This window comes from Scomber japonicus, chromosome 6 (genome assembly GCF_027409825.1).
Source record: "Scomber japonicus isolate fScoJap1 chromosome 6, fScoJap1.pri, whole genome shotgun sequence".
NCBI lineage: Eukaryota > Metazoa > Chordata > Actinopteri > Scombriformes > Scombridae > Scomber > Scomber japonicus.
Genome location: NC_070583.1, coordinates 11,680,558 through 11,704,444, shown reverse-complemented (window position 1 = coordinate 11,704,444; position 23,887 = coordinate 11,680,558). Strand labels below are relative to the sequence as shown.

Sequence of the window (23,887 nt, the reverse complement as noted above, 5' to 3'; positions counted from 1 at the left end):
AAAATTCCTCCCAAAAGCAAATTAAGACATGTGGTCCTTATTAAAGAAGAAACAGTGTCAGTAGCAGCTGAGCTTACTTAATAAGAATGTTCTGTAATCAATCTAGCCATTAATCCGTGAAATTAGTGGGAGAAATATTGACTATTTAATGCCATCTCTCTCCCTTTCAATGAGTGGATCAAGAGAAGAATTATTATTGCATATATCTGTCATTAAGAAGTGAATAATATTCATAAGCTTAATTAGCCACAGCTTGTATAACTGATCTGTGAGTCAGACATCATTTTATAAAAAAAAACATGCCAGCAGCAGCCTGAGCAGCATAGAGACACACAGAGCCACAGCCTCTCAGGTGAGCTCTGATGTCACAGTGAAAGATTGAACCATAAATTCAGAGGCTGAATTAAAAATAATTCAAACAGACGTTTTTGAGAGGATTTAAAGGTACGTAGGTTTAAGGACTGCATTAGCTCTGTCAGTACCTCTTCATTTGTGCTGCCCAAACCAAAAAACTGAAGGAAGCACAGAGCTGCAGAATCTCATGTGAGATTTGAAAAACAGATTTAAATAGAGGTTAGGGTGACACATTATTAACTTTGGTCTCAGATTTGTATCGATAAATGTAAAAATCAGTAAAAATTTCTGAAGCAAATACATATACTCAACATTTTGCAGAGTCAGGCTCTTTATGTGTGTGCCCACATGTGCATATGAGCAAGAAAAAAGAGACAGAGAGCAAGTGCACATTATGTAAATATTTTGCCAATCCAACAAAAAATATCTTTACTAAAGTTAAAATAAACTTAGGCCCTTGGTTCTTCTCACTCACTTTTTATCTGGTAACATTGACTTCCTGTGTCTCTTTTCATGATTTGATGATCTATCACTGCCTCTCTCTGCAGTCTATGTTTCCCCTTTCTTCACCAATCTCCAAACCATCGACTCTTCCTGTTTTCCCTATAGTCATACATATGACATATTATCTTCCTTTCAGTTGCTGTCGGTGACCTCTTTCTTTTATCTTTTTCTTTACCATTTTCTCCCCACCATCCCATTCTGTCTAAAAGTATACCTGTCCTGTCATCCCTCTCTGTTTCTCTCTGTCATATCAGTCTTATATTACCACCTGACTGGAATAAAATTAGTTTTGTCCTCTATGCCCCTGCTTGCTCTATACGTCCCTCCCTTATCTCCTCTTTTCCATTTCCTCTCATCTCTAAAGGCCTAGCTATGTTACTTCATCTAAAATGAAGCTGTAAAACTGTACTGTCATCGTAATAAAAAGCTCATAAATTGACTGCATACAAGCAGTCTTGTCTGTCTCTTCCGTGTATTTTTTGTTTTGCTGTCTGTTCCCCATTTCCATGTTGGTGCATTTTACTTGCACTGGAGTGTTGAGCTTTAGCGGTCTGAGCCTGTTTCACACAGCATTAAGACACATTTTCTAAGCTCACATATTGTAATGTATTCCTTGACATTCAAGGCATTGATTCCACATGGAATGCAAAAGATCAAGAATGGAGTATTTAGCTACATTAAAATTGATTTCAACTGAAAGCTAGCCAGTGTAACTTTTGCTGGACATTGGCAGACGTGGCCACAAGTGAAAATTACAGGATAAAAGTCCATAAAAGTTATTTTAGTTTTTTAGGCTATAAGCTCTACTGTTTTTTTTTCAACACAAAATATAAAAGCTGTTTTGCTATATGAGCCTGAGTTAGCTTAGCAGGCTGATTTAGTTCTTGACCAGGTATTTAAGACACCCTGAAAATGTAATAAAAAGGAAAATGCTAAAATGCAATGCTACAACCAAGCAATTTTTTAAAAGAAAAAAGTCATAAAGTTAACAAACAGACTGTGTAACAATAAACTTTACCAACTTTAGCAACATTAGTTTGCCAAGGGCGTAGGCCCAAATATGGTCACTTTTGGCTCCAAAAACCGAAGACGGCGACAGTAAAAATAGAAATGCACAATACAGTGGCTTTGTCCATTATTTTTTTACAGTCTGGTTGGTTGCAGCAAACCCCCCTGAGTGTTCTCCTTTTGCAAAGAAAGATAGGATTATTCCTACTTCCTAAAATTGCATAGTCTCACTTTAAACTTCAATAGAAATTTAAAATGAATGAAGTAGTTGGCCCTTTTTTCTGTACTGTAGATATGTTCCGGTCAGTGAACTTTTTGTTGTGTCCACTTCCACCACAAAGGTTACTTCAGCCGGGGGTTTCCTAAATTATGTGAAATAACAGTGTTGGTGACAGCAACAGCTACAGAGTGACACAAAATTCAACAACTCAGGAAAGATATTTCTGGAACTGTGGCTGAATTGCATCTTGTTGTATTGAGGCCACTGAGGTGGACAAAAGTGTGGAAGATTTGATGTGTTTTAGTTGCACTCTTTGCTTGATTTACACCAAACTAGTTTGCAGAGCAGAATAATACCAATGTCTCTCTTGCAACAGACAATAATCTAACATGCTCTATTTTTGAATTCTGTGTATGTCAGTTGCTTTCAATTGTGTCTGACCTCTCAAATGCGATGTTGCGAGTGTCCAGCTGAGTGGTCACCACAGGGGCAGACAGCCTGCCTGCTACCTGCTCATCAGTGGGCTGCGTCACCCCAAGCATGCCCAAACTGGCGCCGTTGCTGCTGCAGGCGCCACCATTTCCCCGGCCAGGTGAGAGCGCCTTGAGAGACGAGACACACAAAGTCTCACAGAACACCAGCTGCCTGTCATGGTCGACCTCCATCACCTCTGCGTTGGAGTCTGGGGGGCAAGATGGTGACAAACGAATGAAGAGAAATATGAGGGCAATGTTAGTGAGCAACAGAGAGGCAGCTGACAAATTGAGAGTAGGAATTAATAGCAGTACACACGTCCATGAGGCTGCAGAGAACAAATATACTATAAGTACAGTACAGGCCCATCCAGGCAGGCCCAGGAGAAAGGAACACAGAGAGGAAGTACATTATGCAGAGACTCAAAAAGAGTCCATAAAAAGGTCAGAAGTGGCAGAATAATTCAAGGTGGTGAGAAGAAGAAAGATAAAAATAAAAGAACTGAGTGAAATTATGTAGGGACAGTGGAAAGTGCTGTTCAGTGAGGCTACGAAGAGGCAGATGGAGAACAAGAGGCTCATCCTGGAAAGCAAAAATGTGGTCACACCTGTATCCATCTCTGTGAATTTGCTGTCTCTCGACATTTACTTCACATGAAGCCTGAGCAGCTGATAAATATAAGAATGTGTTTCTCGAAAAGCACTGTGGACCTGTGAATTCACACGATCAGCCAGGGGAAAACAGTGTTGTCTTGATGCATCTGGTGTCCCATCGCCTCATTTTGTACAACATTACACCACCAAAATAACAACGGCAGCTTCACACAGAGACATTGTTTACAGCCGATGATCTTTCTGCTTAACATTTCACCGCAATTTTATGGGACTGAATGCAAATTTTGTCAAATTTATGTCACACAGAGTGTGACAAACGTATTACATATCTTAACTTCTAACCTTGTCCTCTGAAAATGAAGCTTCGGTTTCCTCTCTGCCAGGTCATCTGTTCAAAACCCATCAGGGTGGTGTCAACGCGGAGACACTGTCCGCTCTTCCAGACTCTGTAGGTGTCGCTGGGGCAGATACGAGACACCAGAGGCACTGAGGACAAACACAGTCAAACACTTTTAAACTATGATAATTTAGATGGAAATTACACTGCAGTTTCCCTAATTTCTAATGCAGCAATTCTCAGTGTTCATTCTGTTGTTTTTATTTGGTTCATGCTTATGCTCAGCTCCCTGAAGAGCCCAATAATTGATAACTTTCAGTACTGACACTTAACAACATCAATATACTGCTTCAAAATAAACATACAATTGATTCAACTTGTACAATTCATACACTCGTAGTGAAAGTACAGCACTTGAGATAAAAAGTGTATGCTATTTAACTCTAAAACCAAGGCCAAGAAGTGCATGAGTATCAGTGTCCAGTACAACAGGAAGAAACAGGCTTCTTCATCCCCAGAGGGAGATGATAACATGATTAATCCTGACTGGGCGGTACTGGACTGCTTTACTGACTGGATTGACACACAGAGAACTGGACTCACCCCAGCTGGTAAATTCCCATTTCATCTCCACATAGAAGTCCTGGGCCTGTACAGAAAACAGAGAGCGAGAACAAATGAAAGAGCGATGGACATAAAGAAGAGAACGGAGAGAGAAAGAGAATTGCAGAGATAGAGGGTGATGAATTTAAAGATGGATAGATACAGAGAAGAGAGCAGCAAAGTGGAGGGAAAGAAAAATAGGGAGAATGCAGTGATGCTGCTTCACCGTATGCACCAAAGAATGTGGGACTGGCATTGAGAAGCTTGTGTGTGTGTGTGTGTGTGTGTGTGTGTGTGTGTGTGTGTGTAGGTTAATAATAGAACTGATGGATGGAGGGATGGATGGAGAATGATGTGGGTGAGATGTACGAGTACTCATTGTCATTTTCAAAGTGTGAGGGTGTTGTGTCTACCGCTTGAATGTGTTGGTGTGTGCGTGACTGTGTGTGTGTGTGTGTGTGTGTGTGTATCAGAGAGCCAGCTGGAGCAGATACACAGGGAGACAGACTGTGTGAAGGCAGTTTTCTGAACCTCTGCTACTGTTCTCTGCAGCTCTACCGTTGCAGCGGCTTCAAAACGATCTGCTGCACCTCCACACTTTCCTGTCAGGATTATAACAGTCAACCTTCTACTTTTTCAACACGGCTACAGCGCTCCAGGGAATAGCGATGACTCAAATTACCTAGAGGCAGAGGGTTTCGCTACATAGAGACACATCCTCTGAGTATATATCCCTTGTTGAATAGTAAACAAAGTTATTAATACCATCAAACAAAAGTATTTTTTCTCCGAAAAACAAAAATGTAAATATCACAAAGGCAAATCTTAATTTCAAATGAATGCAACTCTGCCTTTGTAGTTTTGTCTCATGTATGTAATTTTGTGTTCATGGATGTGTGTGTATGTGTGTGTATGTGTCTGTAGTGACGAGGGTTTTTCTTTTTCCATGTGTGCATTAAAAGTGTTTGTGTGAAATCCCACTTGGCGCAGTCGCTCCAGTAGGATGGGGATGCCCGCCAGCCTCTTGGCAGTCCTCTGGTAGTCACGGTAACGAAGCACTAGACGCACCAACTCTGGATCTCTGGTACTCACTGCCTCCTGAAGAACTGAGTGAGAGAGAGAGAGAGAGACAGAGACAGACAGAGACAGAGACAGACAGAGAGAGAGAGAGAGTAAAACAGAGCCAATCACTCAGGCCTCATTTAAAATTTATGTACATGAGAAATTTAAGGGGTTAACGAGAATTGTCGAAACTGAAGTAGGCCGAAGGAAAAGCTGGTGCGACCAATTACTGCGGCTCGCCCATCATTCATCAGACTGCCACTTTGCTGTTTAATCTTACAGGCTGTTCTACACTTGGAACAATTACAGAACAATTTCCTTACTCTCTCTTTGTAAGCAGACATCTGAGTAAACGCTTACACACACAGAAACACAGAGACACACACACACATACATATACATATATACACATGTAGATTCTTATGTGATAACAAAACCGGGAAATGCCATTTACAGACATAGTAATCAGATGAATACACACAAAATATGATTGCTTTATGACACTCTGCAAACACAGAAACAACACAGAAAGGAGAACAAAAGATTTCACTGACCGTAACTCATATAATCCATCATAATCAAGAATACATTTGCATGCAGCATTGCACATTTACAAAAAAAAGGAACAAACGCAAAAAAACATTAAGGTAGGAGGATATCAACCAATATCATTTCAAGGTTAAAAAAATAATTGATTTCGCACTCTACTAGTCTCCCATTGCTAGACCTATCTCTACACTACATTTGTACAGTGACAGCAGAGATGTCTGGCAGCAGCTTTCATCGAGTGGCCAAAACTGTCATCTGCCATGGTAAGATAGTGCCAGTGGGAAATGTAGAAGTAATAATGTAATTAATATAGTGCAAATACAGTGTAACATATTATATATAAAAGGTTACTGGAGGCCACATCAAATTCATCTGCATGTTCAGGCAATGTGTGATTTGTGTTTTTTCATTGGTTTAGTTTAGTTTAGTTAGTATAAGAACAAATCATGACCTAATTTTTCAGGAGCTACTTGTGATTTATATATCAGTCAGCAGTTCCTGATTTTTTTGATTTATGTTTTATGATTCCATGATTTATCGTTTCCACATTGATACAATGTGAATTACCCCAAATTTTAAAAGACCATCAGGAATGTGAAAGTAATCATGTGTATTTCTGTACAGCACATATAAAGGGAGAATTGCACTGTTCTACTAGTACAATTAGAGCAAAATTTTTCCCAGTTTCTGGCAATGATAAACACTCTGAGGAGTAAAAACCCATTACATCTTCTTCCAAAGAAAGCAAAAAGTTCCCTGGGTAAGTGTGGTCATAATTTTGAGTACCCACATTAACCACCGGTGTGAGATAGAAACTACCAATCATCTCCACTGTGGTCTCATTGTTGACTATAATTATACCAAAGTGTCATAATTAATGTAACAACTATATATTACTGTATAAATGCTGCTCATAGCACCTTCATCCTGAAGCAAACTACACCCCAAACAAAGCCACCAATAATACGTCGTGTACACTGCATACTGTGTTTTACTAACACAGAAATAAGCTCAGTGCCCTCCACACACACACACACACACACACACACACACACACACACACACACACACACACTCACCGGTCCATCCATTGCAGTTCTCCTTGCTAACGTCAGCTCCATTCTGCAGCAGGACCCTGGCACAGTCCAGGTGGCCCAGGGTGACAGCCAGGTGGAGAGGAGTCCGGCCACGAGGGTCCAGAGACTCTAAATCAGTCTGGATGCATCAAGGAGGGGGAGGAGGACAAGAAGATAGAGGAAAAATAAGTAAATAGAGAAATAAGAGAGAAGCAAAGATTAAAGGAAACAGAGGGAAAGAAAATATGAATAAGAAAATAAGGGGTGGGGATGAGGAAAGGGGAAAGCAGACAGACAGAGAGATAAAGTAGGAGGAGAGGAAATTGGGGTTAATTGCATATCATTGTAGTGCTCTTCTAGCTCAGACAGAGCGGGAGGAAGAAACAGACAAATATAATAGAGACGCAAGCATGAAGATGACGACAGAAAGATGGAAACAGAGACAGTGACAAGTGCTAATTGATCTGTCAGCACTCCAACATGGCTGGGTGCTACCTTCCTGCAGCATCCCACTTATTTTCAGGGCTTTAGCTATTCTTTTAATCAGGCCTCCACACCCACCTGAAGTCTTCTGTCTGCTATTCTTCAAAAGATTCACCTTTCAGCTTAAAATATTGCCAGTTTGAATATTGGCTGGGAATGTTTACAGGTAAAGTAAATAAGCAGCATTCATCTCAATTTGTTATGACTCTAAGCAAAGTATTGGGCGTTCAATATATTAGGCGCCAAAAGTATTTGCTATATTTGTTGTATTTGCATCTCTAAAGCAAACAAATAAAATAAAAAGGGGGTTATTGTGTCATGTCAGGCCATGAAAAATGTATCTAATTAAGTCACCTGCTTTATGCTTTTTCAAGTTTTTAAAACATAGTTTGACATTTTATGAAAACAGGTATTTTTTTTCTTGCCCAGTGTTAGATGAGTAGTAGTATGCTTAATATGTAGCTAGAGCCTGCAGGGTATTAGTTTAGCTTAGCATAAAGACTGGAAGCAAGGGGAAACAGTTAGTCTGGCTCTCTCTAAAGTTTAAAAAGCCTAATTACGACAAATCGAAAACATGAAGGAAACAAGTAGCCCACTACAACTGAAGCATATCCTGTTTCACTCAGAAATGCATCATGGTGCAGAAGTTACATACTCTCATAATGCTGTTTCATCTGGACTTTAACGGACTGATATGAGAGTGGTATTAATTCAGCTAACAAGCTAACAAGAAGTGAAACAAGTGGACTAAAACTAATCTGAACTAATGCACAATTTTCCTGGAACGATTTTGACTTTGTCATCATCAATCAGAACAGCTTATAGCATTATTAGCTTGTAGGCATATATGTCATGAAGGGGTGAAAGAAAAAAAGAAAAACATATTATATCATATCATCTGATTTTAATATGTTTTGTCATGTGAATTAGTAGTGAGCCAATGTTGGGAAGCACTGCTGCAGTTTCTACAGCGTAGACATGGTAACATGTCATTACTGATCAGCAAGGCTTGTCTGTTGCAGCATCAACAGCAACAATATGTTTATTATTACATGAGCTGCTGCTTGTGAACATGATGAGATGTCATGTCTCTACATCATTCGATTTAATCAAGCACTAGCTGTTTTGCTGTGTGCGAAACTGCCCATCCCTCTCTCTGTCCGTTCCCTGGGGCCCAGGCCGTCCTCTATGCCACTGTTTTGATGTTGCCTCTGTCTGCAGTACGCTCCTAAATCACCAACTTATCCTACACTGATCTCAGTTCTGCCATACAATGAAACAGTGCTGCTGACGGCCATCGTTATCCAGGGCCCGGGCTGATCCAAGGTCAGTTCTGTCAATCTGTTGCAGGCTTGAATTCTAATTAAGGATTACTCTCAGAGCTGAGTGTAGCATGACTCAGAATCAGCACTTTCAGGTTTACTTTCTGGAAGCTGTGGAAAATTCTTTCTAGGAGTATAAATGTGGAGAATACTGTCAGTGTTGCAGTTGTTCTACATAGTGTGTTTATAACATTAATATATAGAATGGAATGGAACAGAACACCTTTATTGTCATTGTACAATACAACGAGATAAAGGGTGCTACATCTGAAAACAGTGCTGATTAGTCAATAAAAAGAAACAATAAAACAAACCAAGAAGACAACATAAGCAACCACACAATGAACAATGTATTAGAAATGTAGTTGAGCAAGGGAGGTATCACAATCCTTAAAGATGAATATTAGGCAATTGAGAATAGACTAAACAAAACAAAAATCAATATGAGGAAGCTGGCATGAATATTTATATTTACTGGGCTTTGAATATAGTATACTAATAAAATGACTAGCAGCCAGTGTCCAACGCAGGTTAACTATTACACACCAAGAAACACACATTGTGAACAGAGCTAGCCAGACTCCGCTGTTAACCTATCAATCAGTTACTGCTGCCTTCTGTTTCAGCTATTTGCAAGGGAAATGAGGAAAACTGCACAAGATACACACAAACATGGATGAGGGTATGGATGCGAATACAGACACTAAGATACACATAATGCTCATATACGCAATGAAACTGACATGCTCTTAATAGATTTGAATACACACTGGATTGAGTTTTAGTAACACCTAACTCAATAGAAGAGCATAATAGCATGGTTTCAGCTGGTCAACGAGTGCACTATCTCTGTAAGATCTCGCACTATCCACTCTTTAGTTAACAGCTTTCTCCTCTCTGCAGCTCTTTCTAAAGCAACACTAGGACAGAGTAAGAGACACAAACTGTAAACACACACAAAATGTGAATATCAATTGTAAGGAACTGTCTGTCAGCAACAAATGAGACAGGCAAAGATGGTAAAAGAGAAACAGAAAAGCAATGGATTGCTGTTTCAAGAGATGGCTACGGCAAACATATACATGCTGAATGGTGGGGAGAAAATAGAACAGAAGGGAAAAGAGAGCAAAGAGAAAAGGAGGCAGAGAAGGGAGCTCAAGGAGACAACAACAACAGGAGGGAGTCCCTCTGGAGCGGTGGAGACTGGGGAATAGAGGGTGGGGGCGTCATAGCAACGCAAGGGGAAGCAAGAGAGCAGTCAGCTTTGTTTGTGTGAGCCGGACAACCAAAGGAGTCCAGGTGTAACATGCAAATACAGCCTCTTTTAGCGCTGTGTGTGTGTGTGTGTGTGTGTGTGTGTGTGTGTGTGGTGTGTGTGTGTGTGTGTGTGTGTGTGTGTGTGTGTGTGTGCATGTTTGTGCGCTGCAGTATCTCAAAGGACACTGCTGACAACATATGCTTAGGCAGCATAAATGTGAAAAACTAAAGTCATAGGAAGGATTTCAAAGTCCAAACTGAGGTTTGCATCATTTAAACAACATGCAGCAGAGAAAGGGACATGTGTGCAAGCGTAACCCACCATTTAATACCAATAGCATGTTTTAGAAAACCTTTTAAACCAAAGTGGAATTAGTATTTTGAAAAGAAATTCCTGACATATTACTGTTAGGACATGAAAATGAATAAAAGAGAGAAATAGAAGAAAAAGAGACTGGAACAGAGCTGATGGTAAAAAGGTTCTACTTGACTTTTCCTTCATTTCTTGTCTGTTTATTGCACTTGTATTGTCTCACACCTGTCCTTTCATCCATTGCTCCCCCTTCAAGTGGCTGCGTGCAGTGTTCTTCATGGTCAGTTTAGGCTTATTTTACAGCTGTACTCAATTTCACTTACTAGATATAAGAGCTGAGGGCGGACGGCTGAAATGCAGCTTAAAGATATGAGCGAAAGGACGAGGGACAGAAGGATAGACAGAAACATGTGGTAAGGTGTTAGGAGAGAGAAAAATGTGGAAGGAAAGTCAAGATGGGATGGCAGCGAGGTGATAACAGAAGACGGGAGGATGTAGGAGAAGACAGGTCAGAGAGATCACAGGATGCTGCCAGAAAACAGATACATAACACAGGATGACAGGGATCCACTGAGCTGTTACTGTAGCTCCTGTAGCTGCTTCCCTCTCTCCAGCTATACCTGATGTAGCCCCTGTCTGTCTGTCTTCTTGGTTTCTATTTTTTCCTCCTTACCATGCACTTCTCTGTGTGCTGCATTATACCTCGAGGCCTGCGGTATTATTTACAACATCCATCAAACAAGGTATGCAAGCAGATTAAAGCTTGAAATGTTATTGAGGGCATATCAGCATCTAAATAGCCTGATTCCTGTTTTTGACCTCATTCAAAGTCAGAACGTGCTGCCACACACATATTACTTTCTCAAGTAAAACTTTTACTTCCAGTGAAGGAGCTTTAGTGCCTTGCTCAAAGGCAAACAGGCAGGGCTTGATATCTTGATCGAGCAACCTCTCCACCATTGGCTCTCCTCTATTATCATTGGTAACCAACATCTACCCCATGTCGAATTTCCAAATCAACACAAGTCTGTATGTGAGAAATTTGTTGTGATAACACCTTCGAGTGCTGTCAGGAAACAGCACCAATCTAAAGCAGTAGCGTTCGTGATTCGCTGTGGTTCATTTCGTCCAATTTGCATCAAAACTAGCCAGGACAGGGAAAAATTTAATGTGGTGACGGCGGTCAGATTTAGCAGAGCACGCAAGGAGGCAGCAACATTATAATTCTTAGAGTATAAATCCAGAGAGAATTCAAGAGGAGGGTTGAAGAGAAGCGAGAAAGCAGTGGTGACACAAAGCAACATGCTAAGCCATTCAGCTTGCATTTCAGTTCGTTTAACAGCAACACACTACCATCAGTGGCAGACACCTTTTCACACAGACTCGCATAAACACAAGAGCACCACTTAAGGCCACTTTAGGGCTAATGTCCTCCAACCACTACACACTGACCTGCAGACATACTGACATACTTACTCATTCACACGTGAACAATGCTCAGTTCAAAAACACTTTCACAACACCACTTTTTCTTTCTTTTGCGTACACATACTCACACACACATAAACTGGGAACTAAATCATGATTGAGAGGATTCCCATCCCCCCCATTAACAAAACAGGAACTCTCTGGAGAAAATAGTTTGCAACTAATGGGTCATGCACTCTCTCTCTCTCTGTTTCTCTCTCACCCAAACACACGCACGCACACACACACAGACACACACGCAGGCCAGTCTCATTGGACATTTAACTTGTGTGGTTTGGTAGTAACAGTAGGGACATTATGTCATCCCCGCTTGTTCCTCTTGGCTCTCTATTCATTCAACGATGATATCACCATGGAGGGCATATTGTGGTCACATCCAGCCTGTGATAAAGGGTGTGGCACATGACTAGATGAAGTTTTCTGTTGCAAGTAATTTAAGTAATTAAGCACAAACACGTGGTGGTAAATCAAGTCATGTGCTGAACTATGACGATTTCTGCAGGTGTCTATCCACTGCTATTATATTTATGTATGCATTTATTTTAATTGTTTTTTTGCTAAAACATGACACATACCACATTTTAATAAACCTGCATCAGTATGTTTGGTTGTACTTTCTACTAAAGCATCACAAAATGAAATTAAAAGCTGCAACAAATGGCTTTATAAACCGATAATGATACTGAGTTTTTGCTGACCAGTCATAATGCAATGTAAAAGTCAAATATTAAACATAATCAGACAATGACTTGAAAAGAGAAGTGGTGTGGCCGCTGCTGCAGAAATAGTAAAGTGCGGCCATTTGAATGAGCTAATCAAAATCTTACTTCCTTTTAGAAAAGCATCTAACCTTTAGCTTGTGCTAAGGAATACAGATGAGATTTCCATTAGTATGCAGACACTACAAAGCATTTTGTCTACTCTGTTTTTCAAGCACAGAAAGAAAATGATGTTATAACGCTGCATTCCTCTCAACTGTAGTATCTGAGGTTCTTGTTCTCCTTATAAATAGGGATCACCGTAACAGTGTCATGTCAGACTGTTTCATTAGGAGAAATGTTCTCATTATGATGATGACATAAATAGTTATAAGAAGGAAACTGCATTTATGATGAGATATTCTTTTCTTTTTTTTTGCTTGCTGGTAGCTCTGCGTGTGTTTGCATACAATTTTAATTTAATGGAAGCACACTGTTCGCATTTCCCTTCAATTTGTCTTCTTTTCATCCTTACATGCCTTCTACCTTTATTTCTGCTATAAAACCCATTTAACGCCTCCCCCGCTGTTTTTTCGAAAACTTTTTCTTACAGATTCATATCTGTCCTTGCTCTGTTTTGCTTTTCTTCATCACCCTGACAATTTGTTCCTTTGCCGCATTCACCCTCCTCCTCTGCCTCCTTTCTGTTTCTCCTTAACCCATATCTATGCCTTATAATCAAACTCTTTATTAGTGATCCTCTGCTCCTACTTCACTTCCTCTGTTTTTATTCGTTCTTCCCCATCTTGCCCTCCCTCAGTCGTGAGCTCAGTGGAGGTTGCATTATTGATAGGCGTCTCTATCTGTGGCATCTGCTCTCCCCCCTTTCTCTCCCCCTCTCTCCCTCGCTCAGTGTGTTCCTAGCCTGATGCAGCTTGGCAGGTACTTAGGCCAACATCAATCTTTCATACAAACACCACGCACACACACATGCACAAAACTGTGCATACACACATCCAGCAGCTTTCCCAAAATGTTTGTGCACAAGGCACACAGGAGCAGAGGGTAGCGGCGGGAGGGAGGAGAATAAAAATAACTTTTCCTCCACCACCACCACCCCACCATCCCCCTGCCTCCCTTCTCGCCTCTGTGACTCTCCATCCAGAGAAGACTTTGACAAACGCTACACTGCCATGAAACCCTGATCCATTTTCAGTGTCACACCGCTTTAGAAATAAAAGGACAGTACAAAACCTGCGTCACAGATGATAGAGTGAGTAGAGCCAGTGGTGACAATAACCTCATGGAAGAATAACAAAACCTCTCACAGTGTCTCACACTTGTCTTCACATGACCAAGATTTACTTGCAGGTGCATTTAAAGTCTGAGAATGAATTTGAGCAGTGGAAATTAGACCAAATGTACGCTGACCTACATTGCAGAATATTTAATTTTTCTCTGTTTCACTGCACTTCCTCTGTTTGCTGTCATCCCAATCCCCAGATAGACAGGCAGACCGGCACAGAAACCGAGATAGAGAAAGCGCGAAACGGTAGGATGCTGATGGACCTGTCAGAATAGCAACCTAAGCAAAGAGAGAGTTTCTTTGATGTTTATCTGAAGGTGCTGACATCTGTTTGTTGCAGTGAGCTGACACACCACACCATAACACCGGGGAAGACATTCGTGCAGGCCGAAAGCGATGCACACGGAGAGCGAGCACTTCCTCTCGCTCCCCACACTCACAAAGATGCAGGAACACTCACAGATGGAGAGAGCAAATCTTTTGTTTGAATGAGACAGACAGTGCATACGCTATAAAAGAGCATAATCACATAATGCAGCCTATTGGACTGAAACACCACAGTTGTCACTTTCTTTTTGTGTGTGTGTGTCTGTGTGTGTGTGTGTGTGTGGGAGAGAGAGGGAGGGAGAGAGAGAGAGAGAGAGAGAGAGAGAGAGAGAGAGAGAGAGAGAGAGAGAGAGAGAGAGAGAGAGAGAGAGAGAGAGAGAGCATGTGAATTATGTAGTAATTTCAGGTGAACCCAGTGGTCTGGCAGGAGATGGTTGTACTGAGCCGGAGCTGATACTGAAACCAGAGGGTTATTTTCTCAGAGTCATTTAGCATTTCACTGCCACACAATGTGCAGGTCAAATTGAAGGAATATCATAATATTTTAAATAGTTTATCTGTGTGTCTACTTGGACTTGGACTGGAGAAGTCCCTTTTTTATTCTGAAAGCATTAGGAGCAAAGCAGAGGGACAGAAGCCTCGGCATATTGTTGGATATTCTTTAGACAATGCATTTGAAAACACACAGACTAGCTAAAAAAGTACACACTATAGTCCAAAGATCTGAATCTACCACAGCAAACTGCTACAATCTGCAAAAACTATGATTTTAACATAGTTGTATGGAACTGAAATCTAAAAAATCTTGTTTGCACACAAGGATTAACTCAGATTATCATTACCAACACAAGAAAAGACTAATACAATAATACAAAAACAAGATTAAAGATAAGGCTGTTGATTTTCTATATTTCACACGTCAGATGGTCAGATAAACCAACAATACACTCATTTAGTTATGAGTATTGTGTGTGTGTATGCAAAGCCTGATACCACATATTCCTCCACCATATTCCTCCACTGAAACACTGTACATTTCTCAAAGAACTTTAGTACAAAGTCAAGAGGCAGTGATAAGTAGCACAACAAGCTAGTGAAGCACTGCCGACCTTACACAGTACTACTCTCTTGAGACTGAAAATGTAATTGCTGTTATTAGTCTTTGGAGTCGTTTCTAATCCACCCTCTAATCATACTCTTCATGGTGAAGGAACATGTCACCCAGTGCAGCGGTGTGACTCATTGACGTTTTTAATAGTTTTCGGACAACAACAAAGGTCTACGGCGCAGAGGAGTAAGATATACCAGGCTTTAGATACACACACAATACTTGATGAGTCCATAGTTGGTTTGACTTTGCACATGAGATTAGCTGACAATAAGAAAAATACAGAAAATTGCCAGCCTTATCCTTCCTACGATCAGGCTCTACGTACCACATGTAAATTGAAATGACAAACTAAAGATCTTTTTAATAATCTATATGAAGGTAAGACATAACTGGCATTGTACCTTCGTGACAGTTTTCATTTCCATAGACTGCATGGGATTTTTCCAGGGTGGCTTAGCAGTATGATTTCCTGATAATTGAAACTGACTCACTGAGAAACCTTTTTTAAAACTGTGAACCTATTGGAAACTCTTCCCACCACATTCAAATCGTGCATTAACTACAACATATTCCTACAGATAGGTCATCCTTGGCGCTGTGCCATAATCAACTGTTGAACTTTACAAACACATTAACCTCTGCCAGAGTCAAAGGATTTGACTTTCCAGACTACTTGCATAAAATGAATAATCACAGGGCTCTGTAGATACTCCAGGTTTTGACAAGGTTCCCAGTTGAGGTCAGGACACTTGCACCTGTGCTGAGAACAACCTGGGTGATCATCTTGTTCCTCTTGAGAAGCTGGCTAGTCCCCAAAACCACATGAAAGATTAATAAAGCAGTGAATACAATCTACAGTCAAACATGCATTTTTCTTTATCTCTTTCTCCCTTGCAAACAAGTTCCTTTCTCTTTTATTTCATCACCAATTTCCACCATTCTTTAACCATTTACTGTCAATATTTGTATGTCACATTATCTCTCTGACTAAATCTGACCCCAACCAAGCCCTCATGGCATCTCTTTGTGGCTTTGGATTTCATTACAGTGAGGGAAGTAAGAGGGGTGAGGGTGATGTTGATGGATGGATAGATGGATGTAAAGAGGGATGGAAGACACCAGGGGCAGAGGATAAGGAAAACGTTGCAGTGAGTGGATGTGATTAGAGGAGACAGGAGGAACAAGGTTGAGATGATCAGAGAAGTAAAAGAGCAGAGGCTTGAAGTAGACAGGTGCTTAGTCTGAGCAAGCAGATAGCAGATGGCTGGCATCAAGATGCAGGCCTAGAGTGAAGGAAATGAACCTGTGAACCTTAATTTATGGCCCTGTTCCCTAAAGCCAGCAACCCAGTATAAGATTTTATACTGCTGATTTACCATTAGCACCTTGCCGAGGGCATCATAATGAAACCACGCACAGAGAGAAAAAGAGAGCCGGGGTCAGCGAGACACAGAGAGGACAAGAAACAGCAACGAAGGAAGACAGCGGAGATCTCTGTGTCATTTCCTGCCTTTGTCTTGAGATAGACCATCACTCTTTACACGGCCCTGTTCTTTTTCAATCATGCTGTGCTTTTATATCAACCCAGACAGACTCTGTTCATGGTCAAAGTCTGTCATTATTTCTTCCTCTCCTCTGCTCTTTTCTCCTCTTTGTCTTCACTCCCTTTATCACCTGCCTTCACTCCCTGACTCACTCCATCAATACTGTCCTCTTCCTTGTGCTATTTCACCACCTCCTACCTGTTTTTCAGCCTCCTCCTTAGCATCCACCTTATTTCATAGCTAGCTATCATCCCTCTGCTCATTATTCTTCTTGTTTTACGGCTTCATCTCTTTCTTTCCCATTCTCTCTATGGTCAGTTGTGTGTTTCTGGCATTTACTCAACCACTCCTCCTGTTACTGTGTTCACTTTCCTCTCTCTGGCTTTGCGTCGTAACAATATCAGATGTACCAATTATTCCACTGTAGCTTGCTGTGGCTGTATTTCTATTCTCCTCACTCACAAATACAGTATAGTTTCATATTCCCATACCACAAGTGTTGGAGAGCAAACTTTGACCATAGCCTCACAACAACCCCCATTCATTGCATTGTTGTGCAGTAAAGAAATAAGAGTGCCATCAGGAACAGCGCCGGATATTTGATGCATGCACACAGTGAAATGAAATGAGTCTCATCATTTCACCAAAGCCTGGGCAGGCTTAAAAAATGTTCTGATATAGAGGCTGCTATGGATTAACTTTATTTACAGAGGTCAATGATAAAATACTGTTCTTCCAAAGCTGAGTGGGAACCAAACTCGACAGAGACCAAACATTATCATGCAATAACTGCACAATGCTGCCTTTGTTATTTGATCTGTGGCAGGATGGCCATAATGAGATATCCTAATGCTCATCATGTGATATCATAGTAACTATCACAATGCACTGTATTGTAATAATACATTGTTGCAACAGGGATTATGCGTAGTCTGTCCATGTCTCTGTGATATTCTTCTTCCTCTTCTATACTCTCTTTGTCTTTTCTGTCATTGGTGTTTGCTCACAATAGGAATCTGTCTCTGTCTTCAGTTACTATGGAAGCAAAAAGTATATATGTGTACATGCAAGTGAGGATCTTATTTGCAGCCATCCATCAATCAGAGAAAAAAGTCTTGTTGTTTAAATAAATAGTGCAAGACCGTAAAGGTCTGGATTTAGTCAACGTAGACCTGCCTAATGAGGACTCACCTGCCATAACAAGATATCAACATGAGTGAAAAACATTCAGTATTCTAAAAAAGTAATGTTTCAACAACTACAACAAACCTTTCCGTATACCATATGTAGATAATAAACAGGACTCAATGCCAGGTTTGGCAATGTACAGCTTATGTCTATTGATCAAACCTACACAAGTAAAGAAAAAACAATGTGGTCGATAAAACCACAAAACACAGTTTATCTTATCCTAAATCCATTTTCATCAGCATATTACCACAATCACAATCCCCACCTTGCTTGACTGGCTTATTTTCTATGAAATCTAGCTGGATATTATCACAGTAGGTCAAGGAGAAAGGCAGGCTGATGGCTCTGATTTGCGTGTTTGTCATATTCCAGTTTTGAGCACATCTAAGTCTAAATCTAATCTATTAGGTCAATGCATGTGGTACAATGTCCTGGTTACACACAGCAGGCAAGAGTAGAGCCTGGGCATACTTGGTGGGGTAATAATATTAGTGCCCTGATCGTTGTTATCGTTGTTCATTATTCCTGCGGTATTCACTACTTTCATAACTCGCCTTCAGCCATACAAAAATCCCTCTGCTGTCAAAATGTGTTGAACCGGTCTGAGCCATGGGAGTGCCACAGGCATCAAGAATCCCTCTTGACGTTGTGTCATCAGTATCCCACACTGCTTGTGTGCTTCATGTGTGTGTGTGTGTCTGACTGACTGCAGCTGAGCTGGCCACACATGCAAACTAAGGGCTTAGTACAGAATATATATCTATATAATCATATCATATCATAAACTGTATGACTAATGAGTTCTGGGATCTGACACTAATGTGATGGTAATTTTATTAGTTTAGTAGCTGATATAAATTCACACAGGGTGTAAAATGTTTGACTATGCAAAAAAAAAAAGCAAACCAAAACGCATGTGCACACACCCACAAACAAACACACACAGCAAGCAGCAGAGCAAGAGGGGACTGAGCTAGTTTGAATATTTACAGTAACAGATGAGCTGGAGCAGAGGTTCATAAACAGTGAGAGGGGGACAAGAGAGGAGAGAAGCAAAGCGTTTGTTCTCAGCTGTAGTTTGCTACCTGTCTTCTCACAATTTGCTCTGATCTGTCATCAAACGAAGACAGCTGATTACCGAGACTTAGGGTCTTGAAGTGCTCCTGGAGCTTACATGAAAAGGACATGGAATAATGTTTGTTGTAAAAAAAAAATGGAAAGAGTCTCATCCTCTTTTTTTATCCCTTTTTTTCTTTCTCAGTTTGTTGTTGATGCTTCTTTTGACATCATAACACAGATTTAAAGTAACAATGCAGTTAAAAAACATTATCTATGAAATTCAATATAGTCAAGACGCTCAGAGATTCATAGAAATAGATGGTATGGCTCAGCATACATTAAAATTTCATAGACTTAAGGTCACACAGTGTTCAAGTTTCAAGAGGTTTCTACTGTGAAAAACAACATTAGAGACATTGATGGGGCATTGTTCATGAGAGTGGATAGAGAATGTCCTGTAGATACACAGCACATAAAAAAGTCCTTATCCAGCACAAACAAATAAGATGGGTGACTGATTACATTGATTTACTGAAGTTCATCAGCAAGTGCTTGAGATATTCAACAGATTTTTTGCTCTTATTCAGTAAAGAAAAGGAGTTGCTACAAGACAAACTGTTTGTCTTAGTTTACACATATTCAAAGATACAATATAACTCTCTGGGTCAAATGCACAGCAGAGGAGTAATAAAATCAGCTTTATTAAATATTCATAGATACAAAAGTTCCTGAAAAATGAATGAATGTGGGGTTTTCAGGACTAATTTACTGACCCTATCTGTGTAAAACAAACACAGCCTAAACTTCAACTTTAAGAACTTTTCAGTGTAGAGCGATTTCACAGATAGCCATGTCAATAATTAATGATTCAGGCTCCTTAATTACAATTTGATTTTGTTTACATACAGGATACAAAGCCAAACAAAAATACACTATCCACTGGTACACAAATGTACGCGAGAAAACATCAAGAAGTTTGGCTATAATGAAGTACAAATTTTGTATTTCAGATGTATTAAACAATCACAGGATATAATTATATCATTACTGGGTAACAGAACAGAAGGTGTGTAATTGGGTGTACAATATCTTACAGTCTATTTCTAAGATTACAATGTACTTACAAAACCTGCTGGGGTACATTATGATAACATAAAACAAGGCATTACATTACACAATAACAACCTGTTTAATGTGGGTAATGTTCATTATATGTTATAATATTGTTATTGAGGAACATAGTAAAGGGTCAAAGGGTTAAATAGGTATTCTGGTATGTTATACTTACAGAAGATTAGAAAAAATGCTTTATCAAATACAAGGTTGCCTCACAGTAAAAACAGCTATGCAGAAAAAACAGTATAGTCATTATACTGTCTGAGACACAGACTTAGTCTTGGATAACTGGGTGGGGCCAGGGGACAGAGACACTAATGAGCATGGGAATGTGGATGCATGTTGCATTTTCTCACACTCAAATATCACAAATGGACCATTAACCAGAAGTGGAGTTTAGTAAAGGCCGAAGCATTTTTCCACACCAAAAGAAATTTAGTTTTAGTATTAATACAAAATCTCTGGCAACATTAATGGAAATCTTACTATGAATGGGGGCAATGAGGGAATATGGAGTATTGCTGCCTTCTTCTGCTGTTTAGAAAGATATTTAGGGGCACATTTGCTGGGGCAAAGGACAGTACAAATTTGAATTAGATGGCTGACACAGTAAAGGAGTGTCACAATGAACATGAGAAGATGTTGACCAAAAACAGTCCAATAAAATGCATTGGCATATATTTTAAAATACAGCTAAGACTGTTGGGAATTTGGTTACTAGTGTAAGAGGAATCTAAATCTAAGTCTAAGAATAGGATGTCATATATCTGTACAGATTTAAAGCCCCCTGAGGCAAATTTGTGATTTGTGATATTGAACTATACAAATAAAAGTGTCTTGACTAGACAAGTAAAAGTGATAATTAGCAACTTGGACGAAATGAAAAGTCAGGTGGATTGTCATAGTCATTAGGATTCATCCCCTGGGTATCATAAATGTCTGCTCTGTGATAAATTTCATGGCAGTCCATCTACTAGTTGCCAATACATCTCAATCTGGATCAGAGTGTTAGACTGGCAGACCTACTGACCACACTGTCATAGTGGTAGCTGCTCCTACTGGCTTAAGATGGATCTATGTGAGATGCAAGTAAAGATTCTTCATTAATCCTATAAAATTAGTGATTGATTATTAAGCAAAGAACTAGTGAAGAGCTAGATATGAAAATTACTATTAAGGTTTGAAAAGGTTTTACCTGTCTCCTCTTCTGCCTCAAGAGCATGCATGGTTCATTTCCTGTTCCTCTTTCTATGAAACACTGAATATAACCTCTGACATTGACTTGAATACCAGAGGTCTTTGTCCACTTTTAGAGCTTCTTCAATGAAATAGGTGATGACTTTTTTTTTTTAAACCAATATAGAAGTTATAATTATGGTCAAGAACTGAATGACCAATGTCACTGCCACACTCACCATTAATTGTAGACCATCTGGCAGTTACCTTTAGGGCACTCACTGACCATTTTAGTGGACAGAGAAGGCTCCCTGTGTATAACCACAAGAAGGTTAGGGTGTGTATGTGTCGGCAAGTGTGCGTACATGTGTGTGGAAGTGTGGTATCTTGAGACTGCTGCATGATGCATGCACTCACAGATCTGTTTAGCTGCTAACCTGCAGAGCATCTCTTATATAATGACATAGTGCTCCAGCACATTTGCAAAAAAAAAAAAAGAGAGAGACTGAATTCACATCTTGCATAGTCAATCTCTCCCTCTCCCTTTTACTTTCACTGTCACACACACACAAAAACACACACACACACACAGTGTAATTCTTATCATATTTTCCTGGTTCCTCATCCTAAGCTGAAGTACACCAATATTACCAGTGGGTGAAAATCATTTTCTGTGCTTTTGATTATGACAACAACAAAAAAAATCTTCTCTGGAAACCTAATACCTTAATGATTTCCATTACTGTATTTACTGAGGTGGTTGGCAACTGTTCGCCCACATGCTACTGTATCCGCATTGTCTCACCCACTCACAAATGGTTAAGGTGCTGGTGGGAAGGTGGAGAGCCTTCAGTTTTGAGTAGACCACGCAATAATGCTGCTTACACACAAGAATAAAGCACCACTGACTCTGACACACACACACACACACACACACACACACACACACACACACACACACACACACACACACACACACACACACATAAATACACACAGACATACTGCAATGTCAGGCTCAGCAATTCCAGTCTTTGCATTTGTAATTTACCCAGGAATAAAGTCCTGTTACAACTTCCCATGCATATTAAAATAACTGGGTATGCATATTTTAGAGCCCCATTGTAGTTGATAATGCAGATCTTTGACGTGTTAGGTCATGCCATATCATTTGAAAACGAATGATAAAAGTGTACAATGCCAGAGTATCCATATAAGTCTTAGGATATGGTCTACAAGTGTCCCCCCCCTCCACCCTCCACCCAACAATTAACTGCGCTATTTCAAATTATTGGCAGGTTTTGAGTAAGGTGTTCCATGGATGGCACTTACCACCACCTATTAAATTATCATCAGGGTTGGTGCACGGACCCGCACGCCAAAAAATATAGAAACAGGCCTGTGTCTGTAAAGGGGTGGATGTGTTTGATCGCTCCTGTCTGTCTCACCTGCTCGTTCGTTGCCAGCTCTTTCTCCAGCTGTCGGTGTTTGTTGTGCCACACCAAATAGTGGATAGGATAACGACTCTTCTCCGGAGTTTTCTTAGCAGAAATCATCCTCGGTTCATAGTTTTCCTCCTCCTCTTTCTTCACTGTGGATTGTAGGGATACTTTGTCAGTAATTCACGCTATATAATCAAGCCTATCATCCTTTATCGGCGGTGATGCCCCAAGGCGTATACGCGTCAAAACCAGTGAATGACTCCCTCACCAGCTCTGCTCAGAATAAACGGCAAAGCCCGGTGAAAATGATTCGTTTGATTGTCTCAGTAGATTGGGCTACACCTTTATTTCTTAACCACCCGTCCCTCCACCTCTTGCCTCCCTCTCTCTTGCTCCCCTGCCTACTCTAACACATCTATCCTCCTCCTTCTCCTCCCATCCGGTGGTGACTGAGAAAGATGCGTTGACAAGCTGCAATGAAATGTGCGCACACTCAGCCAATCCGCTGTGAGGGATGTTGAGGAAGAACTGCAGAAATCATACAGAGATGTTAAGAAGGAATATACACGAATCATATAGAAGTGATATAGGCTACTGCACAAGTAAAATAACTGATTTACTGACCAAAGACCAAAAAGCTATTCATAAAATGAATAATTAAAAAAAGAAAGCTAACATGAAAGAATTAAAGAACTTTTATCTCAGCTTAGAGTTTTATCCTGTGTCATGCAGTGTACACCAGGATGTGTTACGCCTTTTCTAGTTTATTCTATTTTAATATGGTTTTATAGATTGAATCGTGTCTTTTGATTATCTTCATTTGTTTCTTTCTCATTGGACATGTGTTCTACATAACAACAACAACAACAACAACAACAATGACGAATAATGTTAATCTATTATGTCTCATATACGCCATCAATAGCCTATTGATTGACAGGACACTCAAAGCCACAGGGTTTTTTTTCCAAAAACAAATAAATAAATATAAGTACGTTTTTCTCAACAGGGCAATTGCAATGACCACAACACTCTGTATCTTGTTTGCTTTTTTAATTTGAGGCTATCCCTGAAAATGTCACTATGCGAAATAGTGATAATATGATACGGTAATGATAAACGATAATATTGAACACTTTTTTAAAGAAAGTAATTCTAAGCCTAGACAACTATAGGACAACCAATCCTGATGTCAGGTTGCATTTTGTTCAGTGGATATTAAAACATATGGATGAGTTGACTATTTTGATATC

General features: G+C 40.1%; 1 protein-coding gene across 2 annotated transcripts in view; it reads right to left on the bottom strand.

Annotated features, from left to right (window-relative positions):
- Positions 1 to 22,748, bottom strand: part of ankrd13b (ankyrin repeat domain 13B) — a 39,647-nt gene extending 16,899 nt beyond the window's left edge. The window contains exons 1-7 of one of the 2 annotated variants that reach the window (XM_053321348.1): positions 22,641 to 22,748; positions 6,805 to 6,940; positions 5,096 to 5,220; positions 4,115 to 4,160; positions 3,517 to 3,660; positions 2,699 to 2,768; positions 2,528 to 2,650 (exon numbers count right to left, since the gene is read on the bottom strand). In XM_053321348.1, coding sequence (XP_053177323.1) covers positions 2,528 to 2,650; positions 2,699 to 2,768; positions 3,517 to 3,660; positions 4,115 to 4,160; positions 5,096 to 5,220; positions 6,805 to 6,940; positions 22,641 to 22,748 — 752 coding nt within the window. Of the gene's footprint in view, positions 1 to 2,527; positions 2,769 to 3,516; positions 3,661 to 4,114; positions 4,161 to 5,095; positions 5,221 to 6,804; positions 6,941 to 22,640 lie in introns of both variants that reach the window. The other variant, XM_053321347.1, reaches the window with a different exon arrangement.
- Positions 22,749 to 23,887: the final 1,139 nt, after the last annotated feature.